This window comes from Ailuropoda melanoleuca, chromosome 10 (assembly GCF_002007445.2).
Source record: "Ailuropoda melanoleuca isolate Jingjing chromosome 10, ASM200744v2, whole genome shotgun sequence".
Taxonomy (NCBI): Eukaryota; Metazoa; Chordata; class Mammalia; order Carnivora; family Ursidae; genus Ailuropoda; species Ailuropoda melanoleuca.
This window is the reverse complement of record NC_048227.1, coordinates 56,495,597-56,515,585: the sequence shown is the minus strand read 5'-3', so window position 1 is coordinate 56,515,585 and position 19,989 is coordinate 56,495,597. Positions and strand designations below refer to the sequence as shown.

At 36.1% G+C, this 19,989-nt stretch overlaps 1 protein-coding gene across 3 annotated transcripts in view; it reads left to right on the top strand.

Annotated features, from left to right (window-relative positions):
• ATG5 (autophagy related 5) overlaps window positions 1-19,989 on the top strand; it is a 122,336-nt gene that overhangs the window by 31,775 nt on the left and 70,572 nt on the right. For all 3 annotated transcript variants that reach the window (XM_019806211.2, XM_002925483.4, XM_011232656.3), the window contains one exon: window positions 12,613-12,775. In XM_019806211.2, coding sequence (XP_019661770.1) covers window positions 12,613-12,775 — 163 coding nt within the window. The remainder of the gene's footprint in view (window positions 1-12,612; window positions 12,776-19,989) is intronic.

The following is a 19,989-nucleotide window of genomic DNA, read 5'->3' as shown; positions in this document are numbered from 1 at the left end:
TTAGGCCTTTTTAGGATCAAGGAGAGGCACTAGGCAGAACAAAACTCATCAAGGAAGATAGTATAATCTAGAATCCTCACACCATATTTACAGTGTCCAGCATACAACCAATATTTACTATACATGCAAATAAACAGGAAAACTTGAACCATATTCAAGGGGAAAAATGCTGTTGATGGAAACTGATCCTGAGATAACCCACATTTGGAATTAGGAAAAATGAATTAAAGCAATTAACTCAGTGACTTAAAATAAGATTACAAAATTGTAGAAGTGAGAAGAACAATATCTGAAATGAAAAATTCACTGGATAGGCTTAATGGTGAATTGGAGATGGCACAAGAAGGATTTTGTGAACTCGAAGTCAGATCCATAGAAATTATCCAATATGAAGAATTGAGAGAAGAAAATTGGTGCTGGTGGTGGAGGGAGACAGTCCTGATGGCCTCTAGGATAATGTCAAGCAGTCTTACATACATGTACTTGGAGTCCTAGAAGAAGAGGAAAGAGGGAATGATTCAGGAAAAATAAAAATGTTTTTAAGAAATAATGATTAGATTCCCATTTTTTGGTTTCAAAGCTACAATAACCCAAACTCCATGATACTGGCATAAGGACAGACAGAAATCAATGGAGTAGAAGTGAGAGTCAAAATAAAAGCACATACATATGTGGGCAGTTGATTTTCTATATGGTTGCCAAGACAGTTCAGTGAGGGAAGGAATAGTTTTTCAACAGATCGTGCTGTCAGCTGGATACACACATGTAAGAGAATGAAAGTGACCTATATAAAAAAATAAGTAGAAATGGATCAGAGACCTAAATGTAAGAACTAAAATTGTAAAGCTCTTAGAAAAAAATTAAATTTTGTGATGTTGGATTAGGCAGTGATTTCTTAGGTATAACCCTTAAAGCACAAACAACCAAAGGAAAAAGAAAAACAGGTAAATTGGACTTGATCAAAATGAAAAACTTTTGTGCTTCAAAGGAAGTGAAAAGACAACCCATAAGAGAAAATATTTGCAAAATCATATATCTAAGAAAGATCCAGTGTCCAGAATATATAAAGAAGTCCTAGAATTCATTCATAAAAAGGTAAATAACCCAATTAAAAATGGGCAAAATAAAAAAAAAAGAAAGAAAAAAAATGGGCAAAGTATTTGAGTAGACATTTCTCCAAAGTAGATATATAAATGGCCAGCAAGCACGTGAAGTGATGCTCAGAATAGTTGTTAAAAAAAAAAAAAGGCAAAGAAAGACACCATTGGGTTATCCCTTTAACCTGCTAAGATAGCTATAATCAAAAAGTTCTAACAACAGGTGTTAGAGTGTGGATTAATTGGTACTCTCCTGTGTTACTTGTTACTCTTAGAAAGGTAAAATGATGCACTGCTTTGGAGAATAGTCTAGCAGTTCCTCAAATAATTAAACATAGACTTGCCATATGACCCACCAATTCCAGTCATAGTTACATACCCCAGAGAATTGAAAGCACATGTCCACCTAAAAACTTGTACTGGGATGTTCATAGCAACATTAGTCATAATAGCCAAAAAGTGGAAGCAGCCGCAGTGCGCATCAACAGCTGAATGGATAAACAAAATGTATATCCACAGAATATAGTTGACCCTTGAACAACATGGATTTGAACTGTGTGGGTCCACTTATATACAGATTTTTTTTGATAAATATAGTACAGTACTGTAATATTTTCTTTTCCTTAATATTTTCTATTCTGTAGCTTACTTTATTGTAAAATACAGTGTATAAGACATATATCATACAAAATACATGATCGATTGTTTATGTTATTGATAAGGCTTCCAGTCAATAGGTTATTAGTAGTTAAATTTTGGGGGAGTCAAAAGTTATATGCAGATTTTCAACTGCACGGGGAGAGATGTGAGTTGGCACCCCTAACCACTTGTTTGAGGGTCAAACAATGTAATTTGGCCATGAGAAGGAATGAAGTACTGATACATGCTATAGCATAGACGAGCCTTGAAATCTCATGATAAATAGAAGGAGAAAGACACAAAGCCTGCATATTGTGTGCATACTGTGATTCATTTATGTGAAATGTTCAGAATATGTAGAATCTATAGAGACAAAGTAAATTAGTGTGACTGCTTATAAAATGAGATTTCTTTCTGGAGTTACGTAATTTGATGGTGGTGATTGTTGTATACCTTGTGAATATACTAAAAACTACTGAAATGTACTTTTTTAAATGGTGAATTAAGTGAATTGTATCTGAGTTATGTCTCAATTTAAAAGAAATAATGGTTAATAATTTTTCATATTTGGGGAGAAAACATTAATCTGTGTGTTGAAGAATCTCAGGAAATTCAAAGCAGGTAAATATATAGAAAAACAGGTATATCATAATCAGACTGGTGAAAGCCAATATAAAAAACCTATACAAAAAAAAGAAACATGACATAAAAGAGAACAATAAGTGATAATGAATGATGGCTTCTGTCTTATGAGAGATCAAAATACAATGCAGTGATATCTTAAAGCACTGGAATAAGCTACAGAGTGAAGAACGCTAGAAATGGTAAATAAAGGATAAATGTAAAAGATTACCTCATTTAACTTTTTTTTTTAAAGGATTTATTTATTTATTTATTAGAGAGAGGCAGCCAGTGAGAGAGGAAACACAAGCAGGGGGAGTGGGAGAGGAAGAAGCAGACTCCTAGTGGAGGAGCCTGATGTGGGGCTCGATCCTGGAACGCCGGGATCATGCCCTGAGCCAAAGGCAGATGCTTAACGACTGCGCCACCCAGGCGCCCCTCATTTAACTTTTTTAAAAGGCAAATGACTGTTAAAAGCAAGAATAATATAATTTTAAAGGAGGGTTTATAGTGTCTGTATAAATAAAATGTATGACCACATTTGTCTAAAGGATGGGGTCACTGAATCTGCAGTTAACTGTGTATCAAAGAAGAAATCACAAGGGAAGTTTAAAAATATTTCAAACTAAATGATAATGGAAACACAACAGAATTAAAGTTTGTGGGCTTCTCATAAAGCTTAGCTTAGAGGGATTTAAAAACCTTCTGTAGTAGGAAAACATAGCTTACTGATATCATGAATGAAAGATGGGATATTACTACAGATCCTACAGCCATTGAAAGGATAGTAGGAAATATAATGAACAACTTTATGCTAGCAAATTTGACAAATGGACATACTCAGCAAAAATACAATTTACTGAAACTGACACAATAAATAGATATGAATAGCCTCTAAATGTATGAAGAGGTTGGATTTGTAATTAAAAATTCCTCACGGAGTGAAACTCACCAAGTTTCATTGGTGAATTTTATCACATATTTAAGGAATAAATAGTACTAATCTTCACAGACTTTTTTCAGAAAATAGAAGAGGAGGGAATATTTCCCTGTTTGTTTAACAGGCCAGAGTAACTGATACAAGAACGTGTAATGGATATTAAAGGAGAAAAAAAAAACAGCCCAATATCCCTCATGAACATAAATGCAGACACTCTCAAGAAAATACTAACAAATTGAATCTAGCAGTAAAGGGTAATATACCACAACCAGGTTGAGATTGTCCCAGGAATATAAGGGTGATTCGACTTTCAAATATCAATGAATCAATGTAATTCACATTTACAGAAAAAAGGAGAAAAAATCATACAATCACATAGATACTTACCAAAAAAGCTTTTGACAAAATTCAGTACCCATTTGTCTTCAAAGCTCTTATCAAACTTAGGAATAGAAGGGAATCTCCTCAATTTGACAAAGAGTAAATATGAAAAGTCTACAGCTAAAATCATGCTCAGTGGTGGTTTATTGATTGTTTCACCGTAAGATCAGGAAAAAGGCAAAGATGTCTGTTCCTACCACTTCTATGGGTAGTTTTGCTCTACTGTGAAATAAGTTTTCCTTAAAAACAAGGTGCTGTTAAAAATCACAGGACTTACAGGGAAAATGCATTAAGGGCACAAACCCAAAAGCTTTATTAGTGACAAAAAAGATAGGGACCTAATAAAAGTACAGTTATATGTAGGTTAAATGGTTAAATACATAAATACTATAATAAGTTTGGCACTTTATCTTGAAAAAGACTAAGTTTGCTTGTAGAGATGAGGTTCGGAAGGGTTTGCAGCTCGTCAGTTATTGTGAAGTGGTGGAAGGAAAGTTGTCAAATCAGACAAAATTGTAGCATGGAATGTGGGTGAGTATAGCTTGTAATATGAACTGAGGTAGCAGATCTATTGCTGAGGTGTGTGTATTTTGTGGCTCAGTTTAGCTGTGTGCAATTTCTTTGTTCATTTAGTATTTCTTGTGGACAGTATTTACAAAAGTAAATGTGAAATTCACATTGTTCCAGTTGTTCCCTAATACATCATTTGCTTTGTAACAAATCCAAAAAACTTGAACAGTTTAAATGTATACATAAATGTATGTGGTATGTGTGTGTGCTCTCTTTCTCTCCGTCAAATAAATAAAGTCTTAAAATAAAGTCCTGCTCTCACCCCAACCTAATCATGTTCACAAAAGACTTGTACACTAATAGCCACAGTGTGGATACAATTTTTTTTTTAAGATTTTATTTATTTGTCAGAGAGAGAGAGCGCACAAGCAGGAGGAGCGGCAGGCAGAGGGAGAAGCAGGCTCCCTGCTGAGTCAGGAGCCCAATGTGGGACTTGATTCCAGGACCCTGGGATCAGAACCTGAGCCAAAGGCAGACGTCTAACTGACTGAGCCACCCAGGCGTCCTTCTGGATAGAGTCTTAATGTCTACTAACAGGTTTTTGGGTGAACAGACTGATTTATCAATCCAGTGGTATAGTACTCAACAGCAAAAGGGAACTAACTATATATGCAGTAACATAGATGAATTTCAAAAGCATTATGCAAATAAGTAAAAGATGCTAGATTACACAATATTACCTAATATGATTCTATTTGTATGTGATTATATTACAGGCAAAACTAATCTTGTGATACAAATTAGATCAGCTAGGTGGGTCAAAATGAGGGAACTGATTGCAAAGGGCACCAAAGAACTTTTTTTTTGGTGTGTTGGTAATATTTTATAACTTATTTGGGCTGACACTTATGCAGTGTTAATTTATTTAACTGTACACTTAAAATTTCTGCATTTCACTCTGAATTGTATCTCAATGAAGTTGACTTAATTTACAAAGTTTATTGAGAAAGCACAGGAGAGAACAGTCATGGTCTCTGCCTTGTGGAGCTTAAGAATAGTATGATCTAGGGGCGCCTGGGTGGCTCAGTCCTTAAGAGTCTGCCTTCGGCTCAGGGTGTGATCTCGGTGTTCTGGGATTGAGCCCCACATCAGGCTCCTCTGCTGGGAGCCTGCTTCTTCCTCTCCCACTCCCCCTGCTTGTGTTCCCTCTCTCGCTGGCTGTCTCTCTCTGTCAAATAAATAAATAAAATCTTTAAAAAAAAAAAAAGAATAGTATGATCTAAGAATATAAAATGATATTGTAGAGTCAAGTATGTGAACGTTGTGAACTTAACCTACACTTAGGAAGTAAGAAATTTCCTGGAGGAAGTGATGTCAGAACTGAACCTGAAGATGGAGGAGGAGATTTTTGGGTAGTTGTGTAAGTGGTCAAGTGATGGGCAAGGAGAAAGAGTGTTCTAGGCAAAGGAGATATTTTGTGCAGAGGCACAGAAATGAGAGAGTATGACTGAAAGAATGTTTGAGCAGGTGACAGATAATCAAGATCATTGGAGCAGAGAATGTGTGTGTGAGAGAAGGGAAAGAAAATGGAATATGTGAAGTGGGAGCAGGAGATTATGATGACAAACTTAGCAGAAGATGTAAATCATTTAGAACCTTGAAGGCTTCGGATGAAGTTTGATTTTATTCTAGAAGAGCAGAGCAGCTGAGGGAGAAGATCTGATTTGCATTTTCGGAAGATCCCTGTGACTCCAAATGTGAAAAATGAATTAAAGGGGTTAAGATTTGGGGCATGGGACCCAGCTGCAAGGTTTTTCAGAAATGTCAGATAGTTGTTAGTTTGTACTAGGAAAGCAGCTCTGGGAATGTTGAAAGTGAATGGATTCAGATCTGTTTAAGATGTGGACTCAATAGAACTTGCTTGAATGTAGGAGATAGGGAAGAGGAGTCAAGGGGGGAAATTTATTTCTTTACTTTGGGATTTGTTGACGTCTCCTATGCCCAATGGCATATCTCCTAGATTAATGAATTTAGGTTACTAGTCATGAGAAGGATCTTGGCTGGAGACAGATATTGAGACTTTTATTAGTCTGGTAATGATGTGGAAGTAGGTAAGCTTATGAAGGTATGTGGAATGAAAAAAAGCAATGAGGTGCTAGACTAGAAACTTGAAAAATACCAACATTTGGGGCTCCTGGGTGGCTCAGTCAGTTAAGCATCTGACTCTTGGTTTTGGCTCAGGTTGTCGTCATCTCAGGGTTGTAAGATGGAGCCCTATGTCAGGCTCCACCCTCCCATGGAGTCTGCTGGAAATTCTCTCCCTCTTCCTTTGCTCCTTCTCCCCCCACCCCATCAAATAAAATAAATAAATAAAATCTTTTTTAAAAACCAACAACAACATTTAAGGAATGGCACCAGAATAGGCCCTTGCAAATGAGAATGAGAAACAAAGAGAAAAATAGGTGTGGTGTCACAGACTTGAGGATGACTGCTTCAAAGAGTATATTCAAATGTGTTAGATGTTTGGTGAGGACTTAAAACAAGGACTCTAAGGTATCATTGTTGACTTTCAAGACAGCAGTTTGCAAGAGTGGTGAGGGTAGCAGACAGATTGTGTGGATAAGAGCTTGACTGCCAGCTTGGTCACCTTACAGGTTGGCTCTGCAGGGAAGAAGAAAGAGGACTGTAGCCAGAAGGGGGTTGAGGTTGAAGGAAGTTTGTTTTTCTTTGGGTGCTTGTTTTATTTTTAGGAATGGCTAATGAGAAACAGTGATTAGAAAAAAAATGGTTACAGATAATTATAGGAAGAAACAGGAATAATTAATTGAACTGGGTTTCAAAGATTCACAAAATGGGATCTAGCAAACACAATGGGAGATATTCCTTAGATTGTACCAGGAGGGAAGCAAATGATTGGTTGAAGGTAAGTTTGTAGATTGGATCTTGGTAAAATTAGAAGATTTAGGAAAATTGGGGCACCTGGCTGGCTCTTGGAGTTGTGCAACTCTTGATCTTGGAGTTGTGAGTTTGAGCCCCATTTTGGGTGTGATTACTAAAAAATAAAATCTTTAAAAAAAAAAGATTTAAGAGAATCAAGAAAATTTAACAAATTTTAGTGCTGATTTTAGCATTGATTCCATTTACTTTCATAGCATATTCTTTCATCCTGAAAATTATATCCTAGAAGATATATTCGAAAAATCTCCTCCCTTTCCATCCCCTCATGCACACATACCAAAGTGATCTTGGAAAGAAATTTTAAGATTTTATAAAATAAGCCTTTAAACTACGGCCTTGTATTTTCCCTTTCAGAATGCTGAGTCTATTAAAGGTGACTCAACAATCAAATAAAGTTACATTGCTGTGTATGTTAATTTGCTTATTTTGCCGTAACAAAATACCACAGACTGGGTGGCTTAAACAAGAGAAATTTATTTTCTCACAGTTCACAAGGCTGGAAAATCCAAGATCAAGGTCCAGCAGTGTTCAATTTCCGGTGAGGATTGTCTTCCTGTTGTGCAGTTGATTACCTTCTCTCTGTGTCCTTATATGTCCTTTCCTCCTTGTGTGTGGAGAGAGTGAGTGAACTCTCTGCTGTCTTTTCTTATAAGGACACTAATCCAATTAGATCAGGGCCCCACCCATAGGAACTCATTTAACTTTACTTGATTCCTTAGGGGTCCATCTCCAAATACAGCCACACTGAGGATTAGGGCTTCAACATGAGAATATTAGAGGGATACAAACATTAAGTCCATAACATTATGTTAGCAACTCCTGCATTTTTAATGGGATATTAGATTCTTTATGGATCATATGGAAAATTTTTGTTTGTTTTGCCCTTTTAATAGAATTTGCAGTATTTTTTAATTGAGGTATAATTGACATACAGCATTATATTTTAACTGTGCAACAAAATGATTTGATATTTGTATATATTGCAAAAAGATCACTAGTTAACATCCATCACCATACATAGTTATAAATTTTTTTTCTTATGAGAATTTTCAAGATTTACTCTCTCAGCAACTTTCAGATATGCAGTATGGTATTATTAACTATAGTCATCAAGCTGTATGTTACATCCCCATGACTTACTTATTTCATAACTGGAAGTTTATACCTTTTGATCCCCTTCATCCTTTTTGCCTAACCCTCCACCCCTGCCCCTGGCCAACTATCAGTTTATTCTCTGTATCTATGAGCTTTATTTTTCCCCCTTTTAAATTCCACATATAAGTGAGATCATTATGGCATGTGTCTTTCTCTTTCTGACTTATTTCACTTAGATGATGCCTCAGGGTCCATCTATGTTGTCACAAATGTTGAAATCTTGTTTTCTTTAATGGTTGAATAATATTCCATTGTATACATATACTATATCTTCTTTATCCATTCATCCATCAGTGAACAGTTAGGTTGTCTCCATGTCTTGGCTATTGTAAATAATGCTGCAGTGAACATGGGATTGCCTATATCTTCTGAGATAGCAATTTCATTTTCTTTGGATAAATACTTAGAAGTGGAATTGGCTGGATTGTATGTATTTTATTTTTTAAGTTTTGGAGAAACCTTCATTCTGTTTTCCATAGTGGCTGCACCAGTTTATATTCCATCAGTACAAAGGGCTCCTTTTTCTCTACATCCTCATCAACATTTGTTATTTCTTATCCTTTGATAGTAGCCATTCTTTTTTTTTTTTTTTTTTTTTTAAAGATTTTATTTATTCGACAGAGATAGAGACAGCCAGCGAGAGAGGGAACACAAGCGGGGGGAGTGGGAGAGGAAGAAGCAGGCTCATAGAGGAAGAGCCTGATGTGGGGCTCGATCCCATAACGCCGGGATCACGCCCTGAGCCGAAGGCAGACGCTTAACCGCTGTGCCACCCAGGCGCCCCGATAGTAGCCATTCTAAAAGGTGTGAAGTAGTATCTCATTGTGGTTTTGATTTGCATTTCTCTGAGAATGAGTGATGTTGAGCATGTGTGCCTATTTGTCATATGTATGTCTTCTTTGGAAAAATCTCTGTTCAGATCTTCTGCCTATTTTTTAATTGGAGGTTTGGTTTTTGTTGACGACTTGTATGAGTTTGTTATATGTATTTTGGATATTACCCCTTTACAAATATATGATTTGCAGGTATTTTCTCCTCTACGGTAGGTTGCCTTTTCATTTTGTTGATGGTTTTCTTTTTTTTTTTTTTTAAGATTTTATTTATTTATGTGACAAAGAGACAGCCAGAGAGAGAGGGAACACAGCAGGGGAGTGGGAGAGGAAGAAGGAGGTTCCCAGCAGAGGAGCCTGATGTGGGACTCGATCCCGGGTCGCCAGGATCATGCCCTGAGCCGAAGGCAGACGCTTAACGACTGCGCTACCCAGGCGCCCCTGTTTTCTTAGCTGTGCACAAACTTTTTAGTTTGTTGTTGTCCTACTTGGTTTTTTGTTTTTTTGCTTTTGGTGCCTTTGCTTTTGGTGCTGAGCTTGCAGTGTTATCAATAAATTGAAAGGCCTTTCCCCCCCCCACACTTGTAAGTAGTTTCAGTTTAGTATTGTTCGTTTATCTCTAATCAGGCTGTCTGGGTTAATATTTTAATTAAAGAACACTGCTAATAATATCTAAGTAACTTGTACTTTCCAGATTACTTCTGTAAAAGTGAAATTAAATCAGTTTATCAGGCATTGTGACTTGGAAGATTCTTGAAAGCAAATAAACATGGTGTCAGTCTCACTACCTTTATTTGCAAGAATTTGGACTGAAAAGATATGCGCTTATACACAACTGCTAATGTAACTAAGAAGATCCTGGAAATGTAATGAATCAAGAGTCTGTATGGAATCTTATGGTGAAGCTTTAAAAAGAGATTTCCTGCTGTCACCCCAACCTAATCGTGGAAGGAGGAACATCTCATAAGTAGGAGATGAGGGGGCTTTGACTGAGACATCTGTCACTTTATTCATTGCCACGGTTAATTCAGTTGCTGTGACTGCCTACGTAGATATTTCCTCTTTCAGTTACTGCTCTCATATTTCCTTTGAATTCATTTCATTAAATAGTTCGCTTTTCTCCTAGATAGAGATGTAGAATATTCTGTTGAAACATGTATACAAATACCTGCACTCTCCTGATTAACCCTCATTTGCAGTTGAGACTAGTTGTTTGTAATTGTCAGCTATCAATTATGGGTGTCCCCATTGGTCAAGTTTAGAAACCTGCAAAACAATGAAAATCTGGGAAAAGCAAAACTTCAGTACTTTCTCTGATTATAGGAGCCACTGAAGGGAATAGCATCTGTACTGAAGCAACACTAGAAAATGGTGGGGTTTTCCCCCCTGATTTCTAAAACCACTGTTTTGAGTGATCCTAACTCCTTTTTTTTCATAATCAGATTGTATACAGTTTTAAGAAATTCTAACAGTACATAAATTTAAATAGGTCATAAATTCAAACTACATGAAAATAATATTTTCTTTGGAATATGAACTTTCATGTTTTTTGCCACTCATACATACCCAAAATGGACAATTAAATTTACTAGCAGCATGGAGAACTGTACAATATCCAAAAGAGCCATTCTAAATTTAGAGATCAAGTATAACAAAGTTAAAGTTTTCTTAAATAGAAATAATTATTATAATGCTAATCCATTCGAATGTAATAGAATTGATATGATGTACATTTTATTGTTTATCCTGGTCAGGAAGTCAGGCCAAATCCTTTCAATCTAGCCTAAGCAAATACTGCTGATTGTAAAGTTGATTAAGGCAGGGACAGACTCTCTGCCATCCATATCCTCTCCTATCTTTTAGTTTTGCCTTTCTCTCTCTCATACTTTCCTTTTGCCTTTTCATTTTTACAGACTTTTATATTTTCTCATATTCTTTACCCTTGTGTGCCTGTGTCTGAAAACAACTACCTTTGTTCTTTATGGATTTTTAGTTCAAGAGCACCATGAATCTAGACTCACTTTGTACCTAGAAAGACGGTTTGATTGTCTCAGGTGTTTCCCTCTCCTCCAGGCAGCTGTGACCAGTGGGTAGTTAAATAGTGGCTTACCTTTTTACTCAGCAGATCTATGAGATCAGACTCTATTAAAACAGGAGATATGACTGATTATTTGCATCTAAAAAAATATACTTTAGAAAATAGCAATAGGTAGTCAGGTGCCCTTTTTGGCTGGAGGGTGTATTCTTACGTTTCCTAGTCATTTTCGAACTTTCCATCACTTGGATGGACACTAGTAAGTGTCCAAATAGGCTATAACTAAATGCTTTTTTTTTTCTGCCATTATTATTTGTCTCAGTTTTTATCAAAGGACTTACAGAACCATAACTTTTTGGTAAAAAAATGTTTGAATATAATTAAGTATTAGGTCTTAGGGAGGAAGTGGTATTGCGTAGTAGTTAAAAACTGGGACTCTTGAGTCAGAATAATCCTAGCCTGACCACATAGGACTCTATCCGCTCTCTGAGCATTTAAGTAATTAGTTAATTAATTTTTTTTTATCTGTGAAATAGCAATAATAATACTTTTTACCTTAAGGATTGTTACAAAGATTAAATTACATAGTCCATATAAAAAGTATTAGTGCAGTGTCTGTCACACAATAAGTGTTTACTGTTGGCTCTTATTATCTTTCTTTTTTCAGTGAAAAGAGCATTAGTCATCTCATTTACATAACTGCTTTTCTGTCCAGTGATCGTTGCCTCAACTGCCTAAAAGGTTTAGTGTAGGTATAGGATGTAAATTTAGCTATTTGACCTTAAAAGCTACATTTTAACAGTTTTATTAAGGTCTGATTGACCTACAGCAAACTATACATATTAAAATGTGCATTTGATAAATTTATACTACAATTTATGTATTCATTTACCTATTGACATTTAAGATGTTTCCTGGTTTTGGGCTGTTACAAATAAAGCCACTGTGAATATTCACACACAGGTCTTTGTGTGAATAGATGTTTTTGTTTCTCTTAGGTAATTGCCTAGTTGTAGAATGACTGGATCTGATGGTAGGTATATGTTTACCTTTTTAAAAAAACTACCAAACTGTTTTCCAAAGTGGTTGTCCTGTTTTACGTCCTCACTAGCAGTATATGTCAGTTCTCGTCCACATTCTTGTCAGCACTAGATACGGCCATATCAAAAAGCATTTTTAAAGTTATTACTCTTCCATATCCTTTTTTTTCTTTTATGTTGATTTAAAACATAAGGATTATTTGGAAAAAATACAAAATATGCCAGGTAGCTAAAGATTTTTAACTTAAAACTTAAAAAGTATTTGGAATTGTACTTTAATCTCTTTACTGGGAAATTAACAGATGAGTTGCTAAAAATGTTGGATAATTTGGGGAGATACAGTTCTTTAAGAAGCTAATTTTCTAATATGTGTACCTGTTTTATGTATTTTTTTTTCCTTTGGTAGAGTTTTCCAGAAAAGGACCTTCTGCACTGTCCATCTAAGGATGCAATTGAAGCTCATTTTATGTCTTGTGTGAAAGAAGCTGATGCATTAAAGCATAAAAGTCAAGTTATCAATGAAATGCAGAAAAAAGATCATAAGCAGCTCTGGATGGGATTACAAAATGGTAAATATAGCAGTTTAATTTCTGACTACCACTTTATAAAGTATGAAATAACTATAATTCTGTGAGTAATTGGTACATCTTAGAATTGGTGGTACAAGTTTAAATTCCAGCCTCTACACATAAAATTTTGCAAAGAAACTACCTTTAGTGATCCCTTACATTGTACTCTTCCAACATCCTTCTCTTCTGGATTTTCTAGCATTAGAGTTGCTTTGCCCATAACATCAGATGGTATAAACTTCCTGTGTTTAGCTTCTGGAGAAAGTGCTCTTATTGCTAGTCATGATCTTTCTGGAATTACAACTGAATACCTTGTGTGTGAACCAAAGTACCTCCCCTTGGGTAGGGCACAAACTCCAACCCCTGCTTTCTCAGAACGGTAAGACTTGCTTTGTACTTGGATTCTTTCTCTCCTGGCTGGGATTTAGAATATAAACTCAAGGGAAAAGCTGAGACGAATCTGCAGCTCACCTCTGTGTTCTCCATCTTTTAGAGATCATAGTTCCTTAATCTTGCCTGCGTTGTCTTCCAATGCTTTCAACACAGTTGTCTTACATATAGATAGCCAGCGTTTTGCGTGGGTCCAGTATGCATGAATTTCACTTAACATGCTTTAGTTAAATACCAGGTCAGTGAAGGTGAACTTTTCCACATGAATGAGGTAGGTCGTTGTGACAAAAAGGGTGAATTTATCCCAGAGAAAGGGGTGCTGAAACTTAGCATTAAAGGATCTCTCAGAGATATTTCATAACATCGGAAGTGCACATGGTAACATGTTTGGAATTTGATCCAGACTTAGAAAGGAATATGACAGTTCGGCAAGGTTTAGGAAAGATGCTTCCTTGTAGGGTATGTGTCAATAAAACAAGTGCTATTCAAACCATGCTTAAAGTTTTTACAGAGCAATTGAATTCTCAGCATTTCTAAGGTTTTAAATTATAGTGTACTAAGTACATTAGTTTTATTTACTTTATTCATTTTATTATACATTTATAACTGACAGAATTTTTAATGTTTGGACAGTTTTTAAAGATCACACCATTGATTATTAAGATCACTTTGCATGGTTTCCTGGTCTCTTTTCCAGTCCTGCACTACTGTGTAAAGCAAGGACTGCCTATGTTTTATCCATCTTTTATAGTTGTTTTTGGATAGACAATTAGTCCAATACAAGCTGAACTTTCACAGCAATAACTATAATAAAATAGAATACCCACCTTCATCTCCCTATTCCCCCAGGAAAAAAACCATAATTTTAAAAAATGTGATCCATTTTTATCTTTTGGACTGACTGTATTATTTCCATGTCAAAGAGGTGTTTGTGTTTATTTAGTATTTGTTAAAGTTTCATTATGCATGCAAAACAGGGCATTATCAGAGACTTCAGTAATGCAAAAAGTATATATTTTATGACACTGTGTAATCTAAATTAAATTTTCTCATTTCTTTTAAGTCTCTTAGATTTGAGTTACATGGAGTTTCTCCTTAGTTTTATATTTGTATGTCTGGTATTTCTCAATTTGATTATAAGCTCTGCAAAGGCAGGCAGGCCTTTTGCCTTTTTTATTTTACTGAGTATACAGATTCCTATTAAATAATTAAAAGAGTTTACAACACTTTAAGAAGGTGTACTTTTTCCTTTTTCTTGCTGGTTATTTGAAGATGAACTGAAATTTTAGGAGACTTGTGAATAAGAGGATAACCTAAGTGGAAGAAGGCCAAATCTTATCAAGAAAACAGGGATCTGAGAATAATTTGGCTTCAGAATTGAAGCAAATAATTTTAATGGGCATTTAAGTAGGTGTTCTTGGAATCTATTGTGAATGTGGTGAGTCTGCAATAGAGAGCTCTGGGAATCAGCAGAGGTTTCCAAAAATGATTAAAGTATTTCACTTGGGGCATTGGAGGCTTGGGCGAGGTGGGTGGTGGTTACGAGTTGGTTAGGGACACCTGGGTGGCGCAGTCAGTTGAGCATCTGACTTGGTTTCGGCTCAGGTCACGATCTCAGGTTCGTGAGATCAAGCCCCGCATCGGCTCCACACTCAGTGCAGATCTCCTTGAGATTCTCTGTCCCTCTCCCAATGCCCCTCTTGCTCATGCTCGCTCTCTCTCTCAAATAAATAAATAAATCTAAAAAAAAAAAAGTTATTTAGTCTCAGCTCTCCTAGCAGCTCCATAGGGCACCTCACTCAATTCCTTTGAGCGCGTTTCTTTACATGTAAAACAAGAGAATATCTGCTGTGTTCTTTTATAGGTGTCCTGGAGGCTTTAATGAAACACTAATACAGTGTATGTGAAAGTGTGTTAAAGGAAGTAAAGTTGTCTTGATAAAAACAATTGTTGAGAAGTCACTTTGAGACCCTAGAACAGAGGTTGGCAAACTATGGTCATGGGCCAGCCACTTATTTTTGTAAATAAATATTTATTAGAACCTTCCACACCCATTTATTTGTGTATTGTCTGTGACTGCTTTCATGCTACAACAGCTGAGTTAAATAGTTCTGACAGACCCAGACCATGTGGCCCATAGCCTAAAATTTACTCTCTGACCCTTTTAGAAAACATTTGGCAGCTCATAGAAGGTTGACCAGATCAACAGCTCACATTTATCATTGACCTAAAGCATGACTTAAAATGTCACATTCAGAACTTGGTATAACTTAATGTATCGGACTTAATCTGCCTTCATTGCTATTTTTTGGCATAATATTCCTTTTTTCCTATTTTTGTCTTAGCTCCTATTCTTTCTCAGATAGACAACTGTTTTAAAGTTAGCATTGCTAGGTTAAATTTTATTAAATTTAAAAAAGAAAAATATTTTTATTAGCTATAATTTTTTTTTTTTTACCTATTATGTTTGGTCTTGTTTGTATTGGTAATGATTGAGCTTACACTCAAAATCTTCTGTGTAATATCCTATGGGTACTGGAGACCTTGGTAGTTTGTTTATTCTACTTTTAAAAAACTAAAATATTCATTTAGGAAATTTCTGGCTAGGTAAATGTTGTTGGTGGAATATATATTTTGGGGGCATCTGGGTGGCTCAGTCTGGTTAAGCATCTGCCTTCAGCTGAGGTCATAATCCCAGGGTCTTGGGATCAAGTCCCAAGTTGGGCTCCCTGCTCAGCAGGGACTCTGCTTCTCCTTCTGCCACACGCCCCCCAAACCCTCGCTCACATACTCGCATTTTATTTTAAAGAAAATCTTTAAAAAATATATATATAGTTTGGGATAAAAGGCTGAATGTTACCTACATTAAAGTAAATTGGTGAAAGGTGGGTGTAGTAGTTCCTTCTGCCTACAATGCCCTTTTCTTTCTTTTTGTCTAATTCCTACTTATGTTTTAATGCTCATCTCTGTTGTCAACTGCTATGTGAAGCCTTCTTTTTAAAATTTTTTTTAGCCAACAAATATTTATAGACCATCTAAACATGAACCTGACATTCTGGTAGGAATTAGTGATCATCCAGCAGTGATAAAACAGACATGCACCCTGTCTTCATGGAGCTTATGGTGGCGTGGAGGTAGAATTGTCCATGTTTTCATGCTGTCATGCCTCCTTGTCCATTTATATGCATTTTTGCTCTCATATTTTATCACACTCTGGTGTAGTTAGGGTTTATGTAATTCTGCTAGAATATAAATTTCTCCTGGTAGAGTGTATTGTACATTTTTGAATCCCTAGCACCCAGTCCAGTCTTAGGCATGAGCAGATAATGAATGACTATTTTACTCCTTTTTAATACTATAAGGAAATAATATTAACAGCCTTTTATAAATAGCTTAATACTACTATAAAATAGAGGAAGTGTTTTGTTTGAATTTATTTACAGAAATCCAAAAGGAGGCCCTATTAATTTGTGAAGGCAAAGGTATTTCACCTTTTGGTTTGTATAATTGTAAATTGGTCAGAGTTGAGGCATAGCAGATGGTAAATTTATTTCATTCAGAACTGCACCTGTAGATCATAACAACTAAACAACTATTTAAACAGTTTTTGAATACTTTCAAATGCTAATTTTAATTTTTCAGATCTTTGTGAAAGAGAAATAAGAAAAACTTTTGAAACCAAGAAAACTCATTTAAGACATACTGTGCCTTTCAGTGTTTTTTATGAGTTTCCATTTTAGATATAAAAGTATTTAACCTCCCTGTGAAACCAAGTTAATGACCACAAAAAAGAAAAGAAAGTAACATTTTTATTATTTATGAGGCTGTTGTCACTACATGCGCAGGCTCTTTTCTATTAAATGTCAAGCTGTTTTTCTTATAAGGTAGAGATTTGAAGAAATTTCTTAGTTTTCAGCCTTGGTTTTTTGAGTATACTAAAAAAGAAAAGATAACATTAAATAAATTCCATAGTCCTTCAAATAAATCTAAGTTTTGACTGCCAAATTTGTTGAAAATTTACATCATTCAGTTTTTTGGTATTGTACCATTTTAACCTAAAACTGGTTTTTAAGAGGAAAGTGATTAGTGAAGGGTGATTTTTATAACAAGTCATGATATTTTGAAAATACTTTTGTTTGCTAGGTGGTGTAAAGATAATTGCAGTGGTTTTAGCTCTTTGGAGGCTTGTATGATAGAGGCAGTTGGGTTGTAATTGCATTGCTTTGTTTTTATCAGTTGCGTATAGTAGATTAGGTATTGGACTTATGATCTGTTGGTCTGAGAAGAACCTGATATTCATCTCATATCAGTTGTGTGGTCTGGCAAATCACTTTCCTCTGTAAGCTGGAGTTCCTTATAAATGTGAATGTGGTGAGACTTTCCGAGACTTGCATTCAAGGACTGTAAAGTGGTGCTCCCATATACCTGGATTCCGATGATTAGATGTTTTAAGTTGATTCCAAAGGACTTCTTGGAAGAATTATTACTGTTGATAATCTCTCTCTCCCCCTGCTCCCTCTTTCTCCCTTCTCCTTCCCTCCCCCTCTCTTTCCTTTTCCCTTTTCCCTGTTCCCTTCTTCCCTCTCCTTTTTCTCTCTCCCTCTCCCTGTTCCTTTGAAGCAGGACTTAGGTGGAAGGTAACTTTCCTGAAATAAGTGTGGTGTCATAGAAAGAGTGCTAAATCAGAAGAGATTTTAAGACTTAACTCTGTATCTTGAAGCTTTAATTTCTGTGATTTTGTTACAGTATCAGATTCTGTTCTAGGTGTAGGTGGTGTGGAAGGAGATTCCTAAGTAGAACCTTGAACCCTTTTTCTGAATGAAAGGTTACTATTTGGTAAGCTTTCTGTTTGTCTTTAGCAAAATTCAGATTTTTACCAGTCATGAGAACACTGAGCCTCCATTGTTATAAATAAGAGCAGAGAAAATAGTATAATGAGCCCCCACTACGTGTCACCCTGCCTCAGCAGTTAGCAATATGTGGCCAATCTTGTTTCATCTATTACTTCTCACCCTTCCCTCACTCTGAGTTTATAGGAATTTTTATTCTTTAATCCAGTGCCACCAGTATTGCTTATAGATTTATATCCTTCATAGATTTTATACTCTGATATTTAATCAAGTCTCGGAAACAACATTCATTATAGGAGAGTCATGCCCAGATCCTGGTAGTTTGGTTCAGCCATTACAAGAACCTGTTGTGTGCCTGGCACTGTGCTAAGCACAGGGGCCACTAGGGTGCATGTGACAGGCATGGTCCTTCCTTCAGAGTATACAGTCAATTAAGGGAGCCAGACATTAAACAGATAGCCTCTAAATAATCATTACATTTGTAGCTTGAGTTGTAGCAGAAGGAGGAAGGGATAGAGAGCAGGGTGGTCGTGATGAAAGTGTTCCAGGCACAGGGAATGATCTGGGTTAGGCAGAGAAGCAGGAAAGAGCTTCTGAGAACTTAGAGGAGACCATTCTCACTAGAGCATGGTGATCGAGAACGAGAGTGAAAAGTAGCAAACTGTCCAAGTTAGGCCTGGCATTGCAGATTAGAGTGAGACCTTATCTGTTCAGGGCTTTATAGGCTATTTTAATGATACTGAATTTAATCCCCAGGAATTGAGGTGGGATAGATAAGGGACTACTGAAAGATTTTAAGCAAGAATATGACAGAATCAGATTTTCTTCTTAAAGGCATCTCTTTAGGGGTGCAGTATGGTTAATGAATTTGAAGAGAGCAAACATGGAATTAAAAGACCGCTAGGGGAGTCCATTCTAGTGGTTAGATGAGACATGGCAATTGTTTATAAGTGGTGGCCTTGAGGATAGAGAGAAGTAGGTACATTTGAGAAATATTTGAGATATAGAATTGTTAAGACTGACTATTTGGTTGAATGCGACAGGTAATAGAATGAGAACTGTCAGAGTTGATTCCTAGATGTTGCAGAAACTATTGAGCGTGCCTAACTACTTTTACGCAGCTTACACATATTATCCAAAAGTAGACCTGTGCTGTATTGTTACATTTAAGATACCACTTTTTAATGCTCAGTCCCTTTATACAATTAAAAAAAAAATTTTTTTTAAGATTTTCTTTTTAGGTGATCTCTGCACCCAACGTGGGGCTTGAACCCACAACCCCAAGATCAAGAGACTGAGCCAGCCAGGCACCCCTCCTTAATACTGTTATAAAAGGGAATGTAGGTCACTTTGATGCCATACATATTTTAAAATGTCTGCTGATTTCTGCTAATACTGTTTTACTTTCTGAAGGCCGAAAAACAAAATTTTGCTTATGATTGACATCAGGCTTACTGGTTGATATCATCCACTCATATTTTTAAGTTGAAACATTTGCCTGTCTCCCGACCTCAAGCACCTCTCCCATTGTCCATTGTTTCATAAGATTATTGGTTTTGGTTTTGTAATCCTTTTAGTTCTTTTAATGTCTTCTGCAGTAATTCCCCTTTATCTGAAGACTTGCATCAACTTTGCGTACCTACAAAAGCAGAGTAGCTGCTCTTATTTCTGGGCCTGTAGAGGCATTGTTTTCACTTCAGCTATATTTTTTCACTTTCTTCTTTGAAGATCATTCTGTGTTGGAGAAGATGGAAGCTAAACGGAAGTCCAATAGTTGAGCTTTCTCTCTGTCTTTTAATATGATACTGTCTTCCCCAATAATTTTTTCCACGTGTTCTTTCTTTGCCGAACATAGTTTATGAAGCTCATTTTGTTTTCCTTATTATTTTTTTATAAGCCTCATCTTAAGCTTGGTGTTGGCCTTCCTGCTACTCTTACATGTTCCTTATATTAGGGTTCTCCAGAGAAATAGAA